The sequence below is a fragment of the Catharus ustulatus genome, chromosome 12 (genome assembly GCF_009819885.2).
Source record: "Catharus ustulatus isolate bCatUst1 chromosome 12, bCatUst1.pri.v2, whole genome shotgun sequence".
NCBI classification, from domain to species: domain Eukaryota; kingdom Metazoa; phylum Chordata; class Aves; order Passeriformes; family Turdidae; genus Catharus; species Catharus ustulatus.
Window position 1 is genome coordinate 12,724,489 of NC_046232.1, and position 20,908 is coordinate 12,745,396.

Consider the following 20,908-nt stretch of genomic DNA (forward strand, 5'->3'; position numbering starts at 1 on the left):
AAAGGAGCCTCAGTGCCCTTTTGAACTCAGGGTCTGTAACCAAAACCAAAAGCCCTTAAGAGCTTATAGTCTAAGCAATAACTCTAACACTTAATTAGAATTTGTCATCACCTAGAAAATGCTCATTCCATTCTTTTGTTTGCCTGTGAAATCAGAGACTGTCTTAGCATGGGGCTGGAAAAAAACACAGGGTGGGGGGTGAGGAGAGGAATTAGACATTCAAATCACATCTGGGCTCATTCATCTTCATGTGGAGTTACATGAGCAGCTACGTAAAATGCAACTCAAAAATGCAGCTGAGATGAAAAAATATTTTTCCAGGCTATCAGAGAGGCAGAAAGTTGTTTTCCAGACAGGCTGGCTTGTTTTAGGTTTGACCTGATCTTTTTTTTCAAGTTGTTGACAGAAGGTTTTCTTGACCCTGAGACAAATCAGCTGGTGTTAATCAATGCTGTTCTGGTTTTGGTTTGGATGTTGCTAACACTGGGACACCGTTGGCCAGACAAAACAGCACCCTCCACACCACTGGGAGATCTGAGAGCAGGAATGTGAGTTTGAAACCTAAGGATAGGACAAGATGGGAAGCAACAGCCCTTGGACATGCAGCAAGCGTGTCCAGCAAGTCAGTTGTCTGTGACTATATCTGGGATATAGAAAATTAATTTCAAGTCTCCATTGACCAGGGGAAGGTCTGGATCTCCTGGGCTCTTTCCTTGCTGCTCCCATCAGGCACCATCCATCAATCACCTTGGACTCAGGAAACCTCCCTAGAGAAGGTTAACCTGCCACAAATGTGTTCCTGTACCTGCTTCTGATGAAACAGTAATTGTCAGGGGACCAAGGGCAGTATTAACCTGGATAGAAAACCTGTTCATCACTGAGAGACCAAGTGGTTGGGCATTCAAGTGCTTGAACTGCTTTTGTAAACAAGCTTGAGACTTCTTTGTCACCTTCATTCACTAGGGAAAGGAGCACCAATTTCAAATAAAATCCCAGGATTAGTGTTGAAATGATTACAAATATGTTTTCACATGAGAAGAAACACTTTGCTCACCAAATTTATTACTGGCTTGCAACCACACAGAATTCTATTATGTGGCATCCATGCTCCAGTGTAAACACTCAAATCTCAGAGCACAAGTCATCATAGTAAATTAAACACTGCTAAAATGACCTGCAAAATGGTACATTCCATTAAGCTACCTCACTGAAATTCACTGCTAACTTCTCTGGTCAAAAAATGACAGATTTTGCAAGGTTTAGCCTTCTTTATTCAGGTGTAAAACATGTGCTAAACTGTACACCCTTGGAAGAATGAACTATCCCAGCCTTGTTTTGATAAAGGTTTACAGCACAGAACATTTCAGGAGAGTGAGCAACATTCAGAAGAAGTTTTCCAAGAGGTAGAGGAAGCCTTTTAACCACAGAGATGTCAGAATTCCACAGAAACTGCCACCAAATCCTATTAGCTTTCTCTCACAGGACAGTAATACCAAACAGACACATAAGCAATGGTGTTGGGACATTTAGATGATGGAAGCAGCTTCCCTAGAGAAATGTTTGCTACTTCAGCCATTTATCTTTCCAGCCAGCACAGCCCTGCACCAGGATAGGGACATGGAAACCTGCTCAGGCTCAGCTGGGGCAAAGCAGGGCAGTGCTTTCCCAGAGGATCCCTTCTCCCAGAACAGGGGGAGAACAGGCAGGGCTGTGCACTGGCAGAGAGGCTCAGAGCAGCAAACTCCTGTTGTTCTCCTAACTCATCCCTGAAAGCCCACAGAACAACAGGGAATTATCAGCCAGGAATCTGGCCCTTTAGGCATTAGTCACCTTCTCTTTGATTAATTATTTCCTGATAAGCCATCTCTCAGTCACCTCTGACTTGTCTCCTGTGCCTGTTTTCATGCACAAGCCCACTACTGAAATACCTGGATAGCAAACAAGATGCTTGTTCCAAAATCACTCTTCTAATGTATTTAATTTTTTCTTTGATTAAAACCTTGCTAATAGCCCATAATCTTACATTAACCATGAGTATTTTGAGCCAGATAATTCCCTTCCTGGCAAAACAATTGCTGTGAAGTATAGCTGGATTAGTAAAAGCAGATACCACTGGAGCTGCTAGATAGCACAGCCTCTTATTCCATGAAGTACAGGTCTCCCCTGGATCCTACCAGACTATTTACTGACCCCCATTTAATTTCCTTCCCCAGTGGCTGCTTCTATTTTAGCTTGCACACTGGGATGCAATGGAGGGAGTTGGAATAAGAGCAAAGTTTCATCCCTGGCACTGCAGTGGTGTAACTAGGTGGTTTTTTGGTCAATATATTGCAGAAAACATTGGGTAACTATTGCATTTTAAAACAATAATTATGTAAGGAACTAATTTCTACAGATTTGTTTCCAGAAGGCCCCTCTGTGCCTCTCAGCTAATATGAATTTACAGACAAGTGTGGAATAACCATCAATGAGGTGAGCTAACCTTGAGACAGCTGCTTCTAACAGACTGTGCAGACCCAAAGAAAAATACCTGTCAGCAGAAATAACTGGATACTCTTTTCTCCTAGATCCTTCAGTATCTATGGGTAACTCTGAAGTGACATGAGAAAAGTGAAAGCAGAGCAAGCAGGAGAGCCTGTATGTAAATTACCTGCCTGCTTTAATGACAGCAAAAAAGCAACTGATGCAACTCTCCCATTTATTAAAACATTTGCACAGGTACTCTACAACACTCCTGCAAGAAGCACCTCTGAAATGAGTAGCTTAATGTTAAGGACATCATTAAGTGCTGTGCTATGCTGAGGTCCAATAGTCCAGCTGGAATTTTTACGGCTATTTCCAAAGTGTGGTTTGTGCACATCATTAAGGCAAAATTTCCCTCAGCAAAGTTCACTTTGGATCTACCTGACCTCAGAGGGAATGAATGTTAGCTGGGCAAAGACAGAGCTGATCTCTGTTTGTATGAAAGGTGTTCTTGCATGCAGAAAAGGTGGTGCTGCCCAACTGAAAAGATAAAAGGTAACTAGGAAATGTATATAATAACTACTGTAGTCATCAGAGACACATGTGGGTGTCTTTGAATCTATCTGGGGGAGAAGGAAGAGGAAAGGAAGGAAATTAGAGTCAGAAAGCAGATGATGAGATTGTGGTGGGATCACCTGATGAATCAAAGGTGTGGAGCTGCTGACTGCAGATGGGTATCAGAGCCATGAAACAAAACCTAAGTGATGCAACATTTGGAGCACATATTCTGTGATGCAACTGAACAACTTTATCAGATTGCTTTAGTTCACTGGGGCTTTCTTTTCAGCCATCAGCAATAATGATGAGTTTTTAAAAAGCAAAGCAAAACAAGTATAGGTGGAGCTTCATATTCACACATTTTGATAAACTAAAATCAAGAGGGATTATATTGACTAATTAAATTATAAGATTTCTCTCAGGTGCCTTGTAACAAAGGCAGAGTATGGTAATTTAGGAAATTGTGGTTGTTCAATAACAGCAAGAGAATTGAGTTGCTCTCATCAGCTACATCAGCCTGTCTAAATTTCACTCTGCCATCCTGGCTGGAAAAGCCTGAGCACATGGATTCCTACACCACAGATCCCCCACAGCACAGTGGTTGCCCAGAGAAAGCACAAGAGACAAAACTGTTTCCAAATTCTCTGCATGAGCCCATCCATCTGCCTGGTAAGACAAATGCCAGGCTCTGGGTTTTTGGTTTGGCAACAAGGAATGAAGATCTCACAGGAGATCCAGAAGCAGCTGCAGCTCGTCAGCAGCTGTGCAGCCAGAGGATGTGTTTGTGGTGCCACTGGTGACAGTGTGACCCAGTGTGACAAATGAAACCTGCAATGCTGCCCTGCCACTCTGCACACTAATTGTGCCCCTTTACTGGCAGCTTCAGATTGGGCAAATGCCATATGACCCTGAATGACTCACACAATTTATACAGTAAAATGTCTCTAATTCAGAAGCCATGTTCATTTGGTAGGTTTTCAAGATCATGCTACAAACTTAGAAGGACAGAGGTCAAACCCAAAACCTCAGATTCATAAATAGAAGATAAAAGCTGCTCTGCTTCTGGAACTGCAATTTAAGTGCCCTTTGTTCAACTTCTATACATTTTAATTATGCCTGGGACTCTCCCTTCCAATGTTGGCACTTCTAGAGGTATGAACTCCTAATGCACAGTGACCATTCCAGGTTACAACTGCCAATGATATGTTTCCACTTAAAATTCTGTTATATATAGCAGCAGGGCTCTTAACAGTACAAATTCTCCTCTTCAGGGCTCAGATACACATTTTCCTTTAGGAACACACTGCCAATGCCACTGAATGGGTGAGAGTCCTTTGTCTAGAGAAATCCTGCACCTTTAAGATTTCCTTCCTGAAGATCATCCAGTCCCCCTGGACTCTTCTGCTCTTCAGGACCTGCCTCTCAAGGGATTCTGTCAGCCAGGTTCCCAAACTCTGCCCTCTGAAAATCCAAGGGCAGCTGTTCTGCTGACCCCCCTCTTTACTTCTCCAAGAACAGAAAACTGCTATAATTTTGTGATCACTGTGCCCAAGACAGCCTCTAACCATAACATCACCCACAAGTCCTTCTGTGTTCACAAGGAATAGGTCCAGCATCCTTACCCCAAAAACAAAGGTACCCCAAGATCTGGGGAGGATCTGAACATGTTCTTGACATCTTTGGTGCTGTAACTTGTCTGGTAACCATCAGTCATTCTAGAGATTTATCCTAAAGGATTTCTTGTTGTGGAGTGCAACCCTAGCAAATCACAGCTCTGTGAGTGCTTAATGTTATGGCTGGCGTTGCAAACCCAAACCTTTATTACAGGAAAGATGAGGCACATCTTAAAGCTTCTGATTATCCTCTTTAAATAGCAAACTCTGTGTCTACAGAAAGATCCAACCCCTCATTAGAGGTGGGCTGGTCTGCAGACACTGCAGTACCCAGACAAATGCTCTGTCCCCCCTGAGCCACACACAGCCCCCAGCGCCACACCGGCACTTTGAGGTACTCCTTGTCCATCCAGGGTGGGGAGAGTCAGGCATTGGTTTTAACAATAAAACACATAATCCTGCAATAATTAAACTCTATTCATGCTATGAGGAAGTGTTTTTGCTGCTGTCTTTATCTCTGAGGCAGACACTGGAACTTCTTACCAGTAAACCATTGGATCCATGGACTGTGACGCAGCGGGAGAAGGTGTTGTGGATGGAGGTTTCCTTCACATACGTTGGAGGGTTGTAGCCTCCTTTCTCATCCACGTCTCCAGCCATATGGAAATGAATTGGGTAATGCCCCATTGTCTGCTGGCCCATGTGTTTCAGTTCTAGACCTTCAATGTGGGTAGCCTTAAAATCAAGACCAATCTGGAGGACAAGAGAACAGCAGTCAAGAAACACAGGAGTCTGTTGAGGGTGAGGAGAGGGAACACAGGCATAGGAAGGGTTGCACTGTATCTGCTGGAAAGATTTACTGTGTGGAGGGGAGTGTTGGCTGCAGGGGGAGGGACAGAGGGGCATGGTGGCTAAGGAGACCAGAGCTGCTCTTTGATTTCCCCACTCCTGCCAGAGACACATCTAACTTAATTGTAGAAGGAAAGCAATTTATATTTATCATTTTCCATGGATTTCAGCCAGCTGGGTTCAAATTGAACTTCCTGGGCTAAGCACCATCAAAATCTAGGAAAAACTGGGATTGGGGTGTGGAGACTATCTCAGGTGTGTTGATCACCAGCCTCACTGGTTGAGCAATGTCTGCAGGAGCAGGACATGCACTTCAAAGCCAAAGGACAGGCAGCAGCCAGAGGATCTGCTGTGCTGTGGGCAGAGGTTGCTTGCTCAATGGCTGGTGAGGAATTCTTCCCTTCAGCATATTTCCTTCTTTGGTACGTGAAGGTGTGGCTGGAAGGAGGAAAGGACAAGCCAAGGGCTCCAGCCTTACCTTGATGTGTCCCCCAAAGGTGTCGAAGTCGAAGAAGGAGCACAGCTTGCTGCTGTACTCGTAGCACTGCTGCTCCATCTCGCCCATCACCAGCACGTTGCGGCTCAGCAGCCCCACTTCTGCCCGCATGTCCACGCCATCCACCACCTCACCCATGTGCAGGTAGCTGGCTTTCCCTAAAGGAACCAGATCCAGGGTCAGCAGTGCTCTGCCAGTGCCTACTGTGGGTTTCCTGTGCTGGGGCTGGTGTGCTGATGGAAGGAGCAACCGAGTCAGCACAAACTGCTGGCTGACACCTCAGAGCAGGGAAGGCTGGAGCACAGGTGACACCCAAGGTCTTGGTGGGATGTTTGCAATGGAGGAAGTGGGATTTTTGGTCTTAGGTTGCTTCATTTAACCAGGGAGTTAAACCAACAGTCTGTTAGACAAAACACATTTCCTACCTTGAGAAGGAACTGCGGACTTTGGATTACAACCAGCTGTGTGTGAACATCCAATGCAAAAACCCTGATGATGCAGCTGGTGAAAATGCAATTCACCAAGGTTAGCACAGCATTTCCCACAGTAAGATGTGGGGAGCTGCTCGAACCCCACAGCACTACTCTAGGGCAAGCATCAGTCAGATCCTGCTAACACCACGGCTGCTGATGTAAACAAGGAGCAGCGTGGGCAGAAAGCCTCGCAGGAATTGTGGGACAATCACAGCCCCTCACCAAGTTTGTGGGCTGCAAAACCTCTGACTCCCTGTTCTCCCAAACCTCTCCATTTTAGATCTAGCCTCACATCTCCAGCTTGCTCCCAAGGCTTCCTCCTGCCCTGGTGTAGTTGGAGTCAATGGGATCTTCCATCTACCCCATGCCACACCTCCCTTTGCCAAGCCAAGTTGCTCATAACATCTTCCACATACAGCCTCCTCCATGGAGGGGTTAAAAGCACAGAAAACTTTCCCTGGCCTGACCAGAAAGAGGGGAAGTCCAGGCAGTGGGGATGTCTAGAAAGCAAAACATCTCCTTGTTGTAATTTCATTCAAACATATTCCTACTACCTCCTTCCTTCCGCAGGTTTTTGCAGAGAAAACTCAGTTGGGAAAAGGTTCACCTTACTGACTCCATTCTGCATTATTCCAGTAAAAATAAGTAATAAACTCTTTAAGTAAACACTGAACTTTAAGGAATGCTACACTTGCATGTATTTAATTTCCATGGAATCGTTCAAATCCTTAATTAGAAACAAATGGCAAGCCTGAAGCCTGGCTATCCCTGCAAAGCACTTTATGCCTAAGCAGAAGTGCCAAGTCAAGGGGAGGATTTTGAACACTGAAACAATATTATTTTTAACCAAAACATGATGCTTTGAGTGTATAAAGAAGATAAGCAAACACCATTCACTCCCTCTTCCCCTGAAGCTGGAAGCAGTGTGGTTTGATGGCAGTACTGGGATTTGGGAAGGGCGAGTGCTCCGCCCTGCCCTGAGCCTGCTGTGCTGTGGGACAGGGTCACACCCCAACATGTGCCTTCTGCTTGGCACCTCTGCCTTCAAAAACAGCTGATCCTGTGAAAATCACTGTCTGTTGGCTAGAGATGCTGATGGCCAAAGAGCTGCAGGCTCACCTCAGGAATGAAGGGCTGCAAGGGACCCTGGATTTGCACCCCACTATTCCAAATGTCTCCCTAGAAAGTCCTGGGCTTACCCCTGCCCGTGTTGTGCCCTGCAGCCTCATCAGGTGTGAGGCCAAAACCAGACTCCACCCATCCAAAAAGCAGCAGCTTTGCTTCCTTTATTCATACAATGAAAAAAGCCACTGCAGTGAGCACCCTCCACATGAGGATACTCCATGCTGGAGCCTTGAGTGAGTCTGTAAAGGAGCACAGCTTCTCCTCATGGAGAGCATTTTTAAGCTGTTATTTTTCAGTTTTCCCTAGAGCTGACCTCTCCTTGATTTACTGAAATGCAGGAAGAATTTTAGATAATCATAAGAACATACTATTTGAAGCCACATCTCCAGGATTTGTGGCAGTGAAATTAGATAGGCAGTTTTGTTATTCCAGTGCTGAGCTCTAGAATAATAAATGTCATGCTTGCATGTATTTAATTTAATTTAACACCAGTCCAGACATGCAAAACAGGGTAAGCACTGACAGGAATGTTAAATACGGACTAACCAGTTTCTAAATATAACTTCTTGGGTGCATGTTTTTCACTCTATGCTTTTGCTGATTTGACATGTTTGGAGATAAAAGGAGAGACGGAAAGCAATCCCCTTCCAAAGTAAAAGCGGATTTTGAATAATAGCTCCTTTAATAGAGTTTTGAAAAACAAACCACTTCTCAAGGCTGACAGAAATTCAAGCTCCCAGCAGCAAAGAAAGAAGCTTGTGGGAGACAGAGCCTGGCATGGGAGCCCTTGTGTGCTGTAAATGACTGCTGGGAACCAGCACTGGGCATTCCCCATGGGACAGGAGCACTGTGAGGGGCATTCACAGACACCTGGAGTACCAGGGAGCTGCCTGGGGCAGGTTTGAGGGTGGGCAGGAAAAAAAAAACAAAACAAAAAAGAGTCTGCTCTGTGGTAGGTTCAGGGAGTTCACACGAGCATGGCAGGTCTCACTGCAGAGCTGCAAGTTTGGAGTTTGGCTGCTGCTCACAGCTGGCACAGGGAGCCTCCCCAGAGCCCAGCCAGGGTATCTGAGTGAGACCCAGGGCACTGCCCAGGGCAAACCCCAGCCAGGGTATCTGAGTGAGACCAGGGCACTGCCCAGGGCAAACCCCAGCCAGGGTATCTGAGTGAGACCCAGGGCAAACCCCAGCCAGGGCTTTGCAAATGGGCACTGAGGTGGTTTGATACTAAAAAGGCAACCCTGTGCTTTGAAAGTGGGAGGAATGTGTTGTGCTTCAGCATCAAAGCCAGTGCTGTGATTTCCCAACCGCTGACAAGCCCTGAGGTCACTGATTCACCTTCTCCTCCTCTGGGCTGGGGATTGCTGCATCCCTCCTGGATAGAGACTGCCCTGCCAGGCTTGTGCCATGCTGTAATCCAAACCAAACCCAGCCTTGCAGTGACACAGATCACATCTCCCCACAACAGACCTCTGTGAAGGACTGGGAAAAACTCCCTGGCTTTGCTGCTGCTGTGTCACAGCAGTGCCTCCAGTCAGCAAATGTAAATTTACAGGGAAAACTTCCTCAGTATGTGGGCTTGCCTGGTGGAAGTCTTGATCAGCAAAATATGAGCACATTTCCATGGTTATTACTCAAGACAGTGACTATTGAAGTCAGTTGTTGGTAAGGATAAGGTAATTATTTAAAGGAAATATGTAGATTAAAATAAACATAGATGATCCACTCATCAAGGGCATGCTTATGTCAACAAAGCAATTCAAAGCAGAGTTTCTCCAAATGGTACAAAGGAAAACCTGCCACATGTGAACCCAGCCATAAAACCTGGGCCTTATCAGACCTGGGAAGGGTGGGATTTTAAAACTATTTCAACTGCTGCAAGTGTGAAGAGCGCTCAGATCTGGTGAGTTAGATCTCTCAGAAAACCCTCCCAGGTACACTCATGCATTCCTAAATCCCTTGGCTCTAAAAGGCCCAAACTGCTCAATCTCCCTTTGAGAAGTGAAACCAGCACTTGAAGGTCTGGATTTGCTGAAGATAAAGTAAAGCTGAGATTCTCCTTTGGGCTCCCTAGGGATAAGACCCAGTGTCTTGTGGTCTTTTGATGTTCCCTAATCAAGTTTTTAAGGGAAAAAACACATTAAGTACAATTTGTCATGTTGTTCAATCCACATGATCCAGGGACAGTGGATCCTTCATGGCATCTTTAAAGTCAGTTCAACTCACTGCAGATGCCAGCCCAGATCTGACAGATTTATCATTTTTGCCAAGCACTTGTCATCACTGGTGGTAATGCCCCTATTGCTTGTATTTAATAACAAACAAATGTTCACACTGGCATCTTTCAAATCCTCATTATTCTGAATTATCTTCATGGGGTTTGCTGTTGCATCCCTAAGGCACAGCATGGTTTGGGTGAGCTGGCTGGCTCCCTGAGTCCCACAGTACAACCTGATGTCCTAATCAACAGATATTCCTCCAATCCATCACTTTTACATGGAAAATTTAATTTTCAGCAAATAGACATGGAGCAATCAGGCACAAACTCTACCCTTATGAACTGCTACGTAAACCTGGATGAGATTCTGTCAGCTCAGCTCCCAGGCAATGCCCAAAGGTAGAAGGAGCTCTGAAAGGCTGTTAGAAAGAGCCATTTCACAAGATTTCCTGCCCTGCCCTCAAGCACCAGGGTTGCCTTAAAAAAAGAGCTTTTGGCAAGTTCCAGCCAAAATGATGCCAACTTCTTAACAGAACACCCTAAATCTCTAAAAATATCTGAATTTTGATAGTGGAGTAAATTCTCCTATCCTTACAGCTCCAGATGAATGCTGACACAGGCTGTGAATTTGTGAGACAACTACGTATTTATACTTTTAATTCGAAGTTCTCTGTATGAACAAGATCACAGTAAACTCCTTATCTCTCTAATATTTGCAACCCAATAAACAGGATTTAAGAGATGTGTGCTTGGATTCATAGATTCACCAGTATGTGGGATAACTGGAGCAATTATGCCAGGCACCAATCCTTTTTTCATCCTTTATCAAGAGCATATAGGAGCACAAAAGAGCATTTCATCATTTCTGTTCCATGGTGAAACTTATCAGCATTAGTAGAAACTTCATACAGAGCAACCAAGATGAAGATAAGACTTGTTTCCCAGGGAAACTAGACAAAATACTTGATCTTTCCTACTATCCAGTTCTATCATAACAACACAACCCTTCCTTCCTTCCTCCCTCCTCCCTTTGCCCTGCACTGCTGTCCCTCCCCAAACCTTGTGAAGTTGGAAGATCAAACAGTTTTAATCTGTTCCCACAGTGAAAATAATCTAGGCACAAAAAAAGACAAGCAAAGAAAAAATTTAAACAAAGAAAGCAAGTGTAGGGAAAAGTTCCATGTAAGTGAGTGACCATTTGAGTGGGAGCAGGACCTGCAGATCTGGGTCCTCATGCAAACCACACTTACCCATGGGAGCCACAGATTTTACTTTAGGGCCAGTAAAACAGTGCAAAAGATCAGAGCCTGTGTGCCCCCCCTCACTTTCTGCACTGAGATTTGCAGATGTCCATAGTTAAACTGCAAAATCCTCCTAGAACCTGATGGCATTTGAGTATTAACTCCCTTAAGTTCTTTTGACAAGCTTTAATCAATCCATTTCTAGCCAGTAAAAAAGTATGAGTTTCAGCAGGAAATATCAAATTTAAATAGGACATGAGCTAACTAATGAGTTTGACTTATTTGGCATAATGTGCTAAACCATGTCTATTAAAACACTATTAAACTATGAGAGCATAAATTATATTAAACTTGGTATGCCAAGTGGCTGCCACACCATACTGGCTGTCCACAAAACAGAGGTTTTCTGCCTTTTTTATAACAGAGAGACTCTTAAGTAGCTCAGATCTGACATTTAGGTTTCATTTTAAAAATAAATAGAAAGGAAAAAAATAAAGATTTAAAGGGAAATAAATCATCGTGGGTAGGAATGGTTTTATCATTTATCTTTCAAAGAGCAAACTTTTGGAGTTCTCAGCTGCTAGACTAAACCTCTTAGGAAAATTAAGCCTTTTCACTTATTACAAATGACATCCCTCTGAGACCCTGTATATAAATATATGTGTGGTAGGCTTTTCTCAGAAGGAGCAAAGCAATCTTGCCTATCTCCATAGCAAAAGGCAGGCAGACATTTATGATGAATGTTCTTCTATACCCAATTACAAGCCAGGCTGTGCCAGGGCTGCTCACCTGTGCTCATTAATGATCTTTATTCTGGCTAATTACCTGTCATGGCACAGGGCAGCTCAGGGAGCTCCTGGCTCCCAAAGACAGGGGACATCTCAGCCTTGCCAGGTTTTATTTCATCTACACTGAATTTAGATTCAGGCAGATTATTTTGTTTTCTAGTGTGAGTGTGTTTTTGTCACAAGAAAGTTGGAAGTGATTTTTATAACTGGACTAGATTTTGCCTTGATTTATATAATCAGTGAAATCCCATTGACGTCAATGGAGTTGCCTGGATATAAGAAAGGAGAGACTTTGGCCCTGGTGTTCATGTCGTTTGTGGTAATAAAAGGAATGTCCTAAATCTCCTAAAGAGCAATTGGAGACCAAGAGCACAATTGCTTTAACAAGTGTTTCCACTGCTTCTTTGCTTGAAATTCACATGAAATTTTTTGTTGTTTTTAACCCATTATTTGTTTCCTTAAACTAACCTAGCTGTCACTGCTGCAGAAGATGAATGTAACTACAGGAATTCCACAGATCCATCAGATTATGGGAAGCCCAAGACTCCTACACCATCTTTATTTTTACTGGCAATCTTCCAGGACCATCTTCATGATGTGACTTGTATCATACCAGCCTGAGTCCAACAGCTCAACAGTTGCTCAAGAAAAATATTCAGCTTGGAAATGTGTCTTCTTTGAAAGCACTAGACATTTAAAGTCATAAGACTATGATACATTCAGACTGTGAATAACATTTTTCTTGGCCTAATGCACATCTCCAACAATGAATGGCCAAAGCTCTGTGGGGAGGCAGCTGCCAAAGGAAGTGCATTGGTACCTTCCAGCAGGAGTTGCATCAGAGATAGTGTTGGAGTGGTTCATTTCAGAGAACTCAGTGAACTCCCTGGTGCATTGGATGTTCCAAGTGCCCTCATGGTTTCTCAGAAAGGTCTTACTGTAAATGCAGACAAGACCTCTGCCTAGAGCAACAGCCAGTGTGGAAGCAAAGATAAAGTCACAGGAGTGATTTACCACCAGGCAGATGCTGCCTCTGAAAGGCAGCCTCATCTACTACAGACTTTTACACTGTAAAATAAGGTTTGCTTTTGTAAATTATAGAAGCAAAAAAAATCCTCATCTATTCAGATAAGGGGCAGTTTATGTGCTATTTCCATGCTCGGCTTATCAGTGTGCCAAAACAAGGTTCTGGAAGGGAAAGACAACTTCACAGACTCAAGTGAAGATTAAATCTCCCACTCTGGATTTCAGTTTTATGCTCGTGCTGGTAATAGTCTGTGCTTCATCATGCTTATGCTTCTTAATTGGATTTGGTGTCCAGAGGCCATTCTACAATCATTGGACTACAAAATCTATTCATCAAAAGCAATTTGTTTTGCATTTGAGCTGGTCACCTACAAAGAAAAATGCTGGGGCTCTACAAAGGCTCCCACTCCTCCTTCTGAGGCTCGTTCTGGCAGCACCCAGTGCAGAGACTCAGGACAACTCACTGCTGCCAGAAATGTTTGGTTACTACATCACCTCCAAGCAGTACTCTCTGGAGACACACTAAACGGGAAACAGTAGCTTCAGCAGTACAAAAAAGTATTTCTAAAATGTAAGATTACAGTTCTCGTTAAATAAAACTTAGGAAAGCAGCCAGCTGGAAATTACTTCATAGCCCTAGAGTCTCCCCCAGTGTGTTCCTGCCCTAGCTCACTCTTCACATCAGCTGTGCTCATCTGCTTTCTAGCAAGAGGTATTTCAAATGCAGGTATTGAAAATCTCAAATACATAACCTTATCTGTTCCTCTTAAGTAAATTCACCACTCAATAGTGTGCTTGGGGACAAAAATGGAGCCAGCTATGAAAAGAGAAGGCAGAAAGGAACCAAAATCAAGTCAGATGGTTTTCAAGCATGAAAGTTAAATATGCCAAAAGCATCTAACAACCAGTCATCAAATTCAGGTGTCTGTCAACATTTTCAACTTCAGTGCAAGCGACAGGATTTGTGAACTGCAATGCCAGTAATAAGATGAAGTTCCTCACCTGCTACCTTGACCTGGGTGGGCCTGCAGGTTCTGCAGGGCAGCACCTGGAACTCTTCTGCCTGGTACATGGAGTAGTCAGTGCTGGCCACCACCAGCCTGTCTCCAGGCTCCCAGGAGCTCACATCATCCACCAGATTCAGGATCGTGCTGTTCACGTTGGTGTCAACAGTTACCGTGAGCTTGGGCTTCACTGAAAACCCAAAATGCAAGGGTGGAGAATTCAGTCAATCTTATCAGAAAAAGCCTGCTCCATCTTTTCTCGTCTCCCCATCCCCCCTTCTTGGAGTGCCACCAAAAATTATGATTTTCTCATGCTAAAAAGGAAAAAAAAATTTAACTCCTCCAAATATGTTTTTTCACTGGCTTTGGCTTGGCAAGCAAGAAAACAGGAAATCATTTTTCTTTAGTTGCAGGCAGGTGGATTTTCCACTAACCCCAGGATAAATTTAAATGTAGCTCTTAGTGGCTCATTCTCACCACACCCACTTAGCAGCAGCTCTTGTGGGCGCTGGGTGCTGCTGTTATTGGTCTTTAACCTAATGATGGTTTTTTCCAGCAAAACAACAGTCTGCCACCTTTCTTTTCCTGCCAGCACCAAAAATCCTAATGACCTGTCTAATGACCAGGTTAAGGACAACGGTGTTGGATTGATTAACTACAAAATGAAGTTTAAGTTTCAAACCCTGTTGTCTTCACACGTTCTGATTGACTAATCCTACGTCATCCCAAAATGTTTTTGCAAAAGACAAGGAATTTACAGGAAAGAACATGCCAAATATTTCCCACAGCCTTGCTGGGTATTTGAAAAGCCACCCTGCTGCTTCTGTTAGTGCTCAGGAATTTTTCCTGAGATAAATCTTTGCCCATTTTATCTGAGTTCGTGTCCATAGCCCAGCCAAAGCTTTAGCTTGGAAAAATTACAGAAGTTGTTCTGACACCAAGAAGGAGCCAGTCATGGGAGGACAGGATTTCTGCTGTTCTCTGTCCTGGCTTTCAGAGATGGGGCACGTACCAGATTTGCCACACAGGAACCTCACTCTGTAGTTGTGGCAGCCCTCTCCTGTCTGCCCCTTGCCGTGGCACAGGAATTGGTAATCGTGGCCGCCCTTGTAGAAAACCTCGGTGGTTAAATCTGCTCCATCAAGTGTCACTGCCTGGAACAGGATGGAAATACAGCTCAGGTGTTGCTGTGAGGTGAAGGGGTTTCACCAAAACACCACCAGAAGAGGCTTTGCTTTGTTTTGGTGGTGGCACAGCCATGGCCTGACAAACCCGCGACTGTGCTCTCCAGCCAGCATTTCCAGCTGCCTGGGTGCCTTTCTCCTGTGCCTGACTGACACCACAGGCTGTTTGGGGAGGAGTTTGTGAGCTTCACAAGCAGCTGCCTCGGTGCCCTAGATTTTCTCTTGACATTGGTTTGAGGGCAGATGGAAATTTTGCACACGGATGCTCGCGCCCAGATGAACTCACTGTTTCAAGCCTCTGCACTGCTCTCATTCCAGTGCTTGTGGCCAGGCTCTGTCTGAACCATGCAGAGGAAAGGGGTAGGGGTTTTATTTCACCATTGCATGGATCAGTCTCTCAAAAAAATCCCGAGGGTGCTGCAATACTGCTGCCTGTTCCAAAAGAAACAAGGAGAAGGTACTTGCCTTTCCTCACAGGCAAGTACCAGCCTGTAGAGCTGCCTTGAGAAAAAAGGCTGTATCATGCCAGGAGGCAGTGAGATATGTAACCTCTCTGCTGTTCCTGCTGGGGCGGCGTCTCAGGGTCATGTCAGATTTCACATTCTGTCTCTAGAGCTTGTATTTCTCTTGACCCTTTCACAAAAATGTGGTGCATTGCATCGAGGAATCCAAATACCACCTGCATTTTGGCAAGGCACCAGGAGAAAAGGCATCTTTCAATGAAGGGTCTGATCCTGATTCTCTCACTCATGCAGGCTTTCCTCATTAATGCATCCACCCTGCTGCTGTGTGTGGGATTAGCACTGTCAGCTGGAGGAATGTGCCTCTGGCTGTGCTGTGCTTCTGTTATTACCATCATATCTTCAATTTTCTCCCATGTTCCAGAGCTGGGGCAGGCCAGCTGCTGTAAATCAGTGTAGCTTTATAAAAGCAATGAGCAGCACCAGATTACACTACCTGAGGATTTGCCCTAAGATCTGCAGGATAAACTAAAAAATTTCTCACATGGGGAAAAAAAAAAGTAACTTATTTCACAGAAAAGGAAAAAAAGAGCAGAATAATATCTAGAGCTTCTTTCTGTTTTAACACATTCTAGAAGGGGATGTATCATAAGAAACATCTGACCCCTGTTTTGAACTAAGTTGTCACTTCTAGAACACATATATGGAAGCAGAAATGAATGTGGGTTTGGTAAGACCTGGCAGAAAATTATAGGGCGGTTTTTTCCTTTCTGTTCAAGAGAGATTCTTTATAACATCTAGCCCTGGAAACTTTCACTCATGGAGTCAGCATTCCCATTTACTTCAATAGCCACATTCTTGTGAATAAGAACAACTCCACTGGCTCAGCCTCATACAGATGTGAAGGATTTTATTGTTTTTTCCTAGGCAATGCTTCTGCTATAGTATTTTCACCAGGTAGACATAAAAAGGATATGGTGAACATATAAAGAAAATACCCTCATTTCTTGTTGTTTTTTTTTTTTTTTTGTCCTTAAAGAGGTTTTTTGCAGTGTCAGAAAAGGCATCTGAGTGCTCCTCAGCATGCTGGCCTGCTGATATAATTATAATGCTTAGCTTCAAACAGAATTCAATTTTCTTTCCACAGAGATAAAAAAATTGATTCCAAGAAATGGCTGAAAGCTCACCAATATTTTTGACAACCTGCTACAGCTGGTAGTTGCACTATCTTGCTACATTTTGTGATTATTTTTTTAGGTAGGACCCATTCCAGGACCATTAAAACCTTTGAAATTTTCATGTGTTTGCTCCTTTTAATCTTCCAGCAGGGAACCACATATTTCATGATAGCATCTGTGCTGTCCATGACCCCATCTGTACACCTTTTCATGCCAGGAGCCAGAATTTACTGAAAGGAGTTCAATTCTATCACATTTGTCTCAGAACAACACGAGACTGTAGGCAGGATGTTGCTGGTTATGTATCAGAGTGGTAAAATAATTGGTGTATTTTATTTAGAAACAAAAATTTCTGAAAATAACAATTATTTTGGGGGTTCAGTGTCAGTCCCAAGGGGACTTACCCCCTCTGAAGTGAGTGGTTAGCCTGCCTACCTGGATGTCAATGGGCTGCCTGCAGATTTTGTCAGGATGAGCAGCTTTGAAGTCAGACAGCTTCTCCATGTCCTTAGATCTGGCTTTGTCAGGCTTCTCAAACCATTCTGTCCATTCTACATCTGGAGACAAGTGCAAACAAGTCTAGTCATTTGAAAGTCAAGCTTAATGAGTGCAGCAAAAATGCAGGAAGCATAATGTGATCTCAGATATCATTCACAAGTTTCTTCACTGATGATCTGATTTGTGCCTCCTCCTGCCAGTCTGTCAGCCACTTCTAATGATGCTGTGAAGTGCAACCAGCCAAGGGAGAGCAGAGTTATTAAAAGCTTCATAACTGGCATGTGCACTGTAAGCATTATTAATAGATACAGATTTTGGATCTGTGTCCACCTTAGCTGCCTTCTGATCTCCAGATCAAGTTGCAGCAGCGATGTGTGTTGTCTGAAACGTGGACATGATGACTGTGCAGTGAAAAGAAGAGGTTGTGTGTGACTCTGAGCCCATAGGAGATGGAATTTCATACCCAGTGCAGAAAAAGAAAAAGGATCCCAGTTATTCAGAGCGTCCTAGCGAACTGGGGAAGTAATCTGTGAGTGTTCATTAATTGGGTTAATGATGACATAAATAGCAGCTAGCACGTCCACTCTTCCCAAATGGAAAGTGATTGCAGGAAAAAGGATGATTCACCCTATTTGTCAGCTGTCTACCACCAGGTGAAATAGCCCACAGACCCCTTACCTTGAACCCACTCGCTCGTTGAAGAGACATTAAAATATTCTCCATTCTCAGCTTTGAATAGTTTGAATACTTTGGCCACAGCTGACCCTTTGTGACCTGTTTAAAAACCAAAATATTGGTAAAATCATTGAAACCAATTGGCAGAGTTATTGAATGCAATTGATAAGAGTAAGAACTGAAAGTAAGAAAATGCAATTGTCTCTGTGCATATTTGCATATTTTGACTACATTATTCAAAATCAACCTTGCACAACTTCCAGAAAAATTTACTAATCTTGCAATGAGGCTTCAGACACTTTTGTAACTGCATGGATAATGAGGAAGAAAAAGTCTTCAAAAATCAAGAGAGGATAAAGCCCACAATTAATGAGAAGACAGAGACTCTACAGTGTTCAGCTTGCAAGAAAATGTTTCACAGGAGGATTTGAGGATACTAATTCAGGAGACACTGATGAAATTTTCAGCTGCTGTGAACTGGGTCTGCTCCAGAGATTTGTGTCTTTAGAGAGGCAAAGTCTGAGCTCAGTGAAGTTACAGATTTACCTTGGTGCAGGACCTCACCTTTTATCTAAAGGTTTGGAAAACCTAAGCTGTCCCTCACTCAGCTGCTTCAGGTGCATTAGTGGGAAGAAGCAATATATAAAGAGAGCATTCAATTAAATATGTCAAACCATCAATTGCTCACAGCTTCAGTGTAATGCAGTGGGAAGTAAAAACACTATTGACCAAATTAATCTCAGCTATAACTCCAGTTACTTCCACAGATCCTGTCAAGACAGCATTTTGTGCATTAAATACCTTGATATTCAATGTGGTCTTCAACAGAAGAGGAGGGATTTCCTTTAATGGTAATGAAACTCCATGGGTGCCTGAAAAATGAAAATGAGAAATTATCAAGTTATGCCAAGTATGAGATGCATATTTCTTATAGCTCAATGTTCCTAAATTTCTCAGAGGCACCACATTCAAAACAGTCTGATTAGTGTCACAGGCAGCATAATTAACATTATCTTAACACTCTATATTTCTTCAGTAAATATATCAGAAGAGAAGCAAATTTGAAGACAAATATCCACTTAAAACATGCCTGTAACAAGTATGTTTGCTTTTTAAATGAATGTTTAAAGAAACTTGTGTATTACAGACCCAAAAGACACTGGCAACTTCTTGGGGAGCCTGCAAATAAATCTTGTATATGTGTGTGTGTACATGTGTATACACTGAAGAATATGAAAAGAAACCACTTCTGCTTAAATAAATTTAGCTCATGCTGAAACCTTCTGTATGACAATTGTCTCTGGAATGACCCATGAGAATTTCTAATAGACAAAGTAGCTGGCACTGGACAATAAAAATGCTTAGATAGTCTCTGCATGTCTAGTTTCCTTCTTTGAACATTGAACATTGAACAAGGATAAAGGTTTATGGCTCTGAATTGCCTGTTCAAATCTGATCCCATGTCAGAATTCAGTTAATTACCATCTGATGGTCATTGATTCAGGTGCAATAGCTGTCAGCCACCCTGGAGAGTGACCAGAGTGACCACATGGATGAGAAAGCAATGGACACAGGGACTGAAGGGCCTCCCAACCTTGGGGGTGACACAATTAGTAGGGATCTGGGGGGATTTTTATCTTCAAAGTAGAAGTAGTTCAGGCATATCTGCTCTTAATGACTAAGAGAATAAAAAACATGCTTTTAGGGTGGGATGGAGACTATCCTGATTTCAGCAAAAACTCCCATGGATGAGGTCATGTCTCTATAGTTGTAAATATCTGATCATTTCAATTGCATCAGGAGTCTTGCAGGTCACCTTACATTGCTTCAAGTGACATTCCAAACCACTCTGGTTTGGAGCTCCAGAATAAAACACACAGACATTGACAGAGAGCCACTAAAACACGCCCAAACCACGAGCTGGGCTTTGCTGGGGTTTGCTGCTCTGGGGTTTGCTGGGGTTTGCTGCTCTGGGGGCACAGGGCAGGCTCAGGGTGAGCGCTGTGAGCCCAGGGGACAGGGCTGCTCAAGGGACACTGTCCCAGCAGCGTGTCCTCAGCCCCAGCACTGGCCAGGCTCAGTGGAAGCTGCCAACAGCACTGCCTCGGGAGCCTGCCAGCCAGCCAGATGCTCCTGCTGGAAAATCTGCCTGCCTGCCAATTGCCAAAGGCACTGACAGGCTGTGATCTCCATCCAGGGAGAGAAGGGGGATGGGAGCAGGAAGGACACTTTATCACTCAGCAGTCAACATTTTTTTGGGGCATTTTTGTTATTATTATTATTTTGGTAAAACAAATTTGAAACAAATGACAAAAAATTATGATGCCTCAAACATAATCTCAGAAATGATTTAAACAATAAGGAGCTATTCACTTCTGCAACTCAAGGTTTGGCCCTGTTAAAATACTGTGTTAAAATACTTGTTTCTCCCAGTTATTTTACCACTAAAAATAGTTTTAAAGTCATTCAACCCTGACACATAAGGACACATGCAATCTGTTTGGGCTGTATGAAATGAAGCGACCAGGAAGCCCAGAGCCAAACAGGAGATATTTGTGTGGAATTCCAAAGAGAACAACTATGTCACCAAGTGCAGAAAGGCTTTCTCTTCATTTATTAGTAAAAGGGAAAAAAAATAGCTCACACTGAAAGAGCAAACACACTTTTCAGAAGGAAAACAATGGGAGAGGAATGCAAGATTTTCCTTTCATTCCTGATGTTCTGGACTCAGCTAACAGGCAATTAAAAGAGATTCCAGGAGCACAGAAACATTTCTGAATAAATCAGCACTGTGCATCGGCTCTGCTACAGCAAGGGGGAGTAGCACAACTTTACAATTTGCATATGGAGCAACTGGAGATGGACAGGAATTTGCCCATTAACCCCAGCCAGAAGCCAGCACAATCTATGACTGCATAGCTTGAGTCCAGTGGCACCTCACAAAATTGCAAGAAATTTCCTGAGCCTGGGGTTTCCACTCTTATTCTCTCAGTGATGCCCCCTGGCCAGCCCAGCCATCATCAGCTGAGATTTGACAGCCAGGATTCAGCAGGAGCAG

General features: G+C 43.6%; 1 protein-coding gene across 1 annotated transcript in view; it reads right to left on the minus strand.

Moving 5' to 3' along the window:
* The window catches only part of LOC117001893 (cell migration-inducing and hyaluronan-binding protein-like), a 54,465-nt gene that overhangs the window by 19,773 nt on the left and 13,784 nt on the right, over positions 1–20,908 (minus strand). The window contains exons 7-13 of the mRNA XM_033070582.1: positions 18,652–18,722; positions 17,854–17,949; positions 17,113–17,234; positions 14,867–15,008; positions 13,853–14,044; positions 5,962–6,137; positions 5,178–5,387 (exon numbers count right to left, since the gene is read on the minus strand). Of these exons, the coding sequence (XP_032926473.1) occupies positions 5,178–5,387; positions 5,962–6,137; positions 13,853–14,044; positions 14,867–15,008; positions 17,113–17,234; positions 17,854–17,949; positions 18,652–18,722 (1,009 nt within the window). The remainder of the gene's footprint in view (positions 1–5,177; positions 5,388–5,961; positions 6,138–13,852; positions 14,045–14,866; positions 15,009–17,112; positions 17,235–17,853; positions 17,950–18,651; positions 18,723–20,908) is intronic.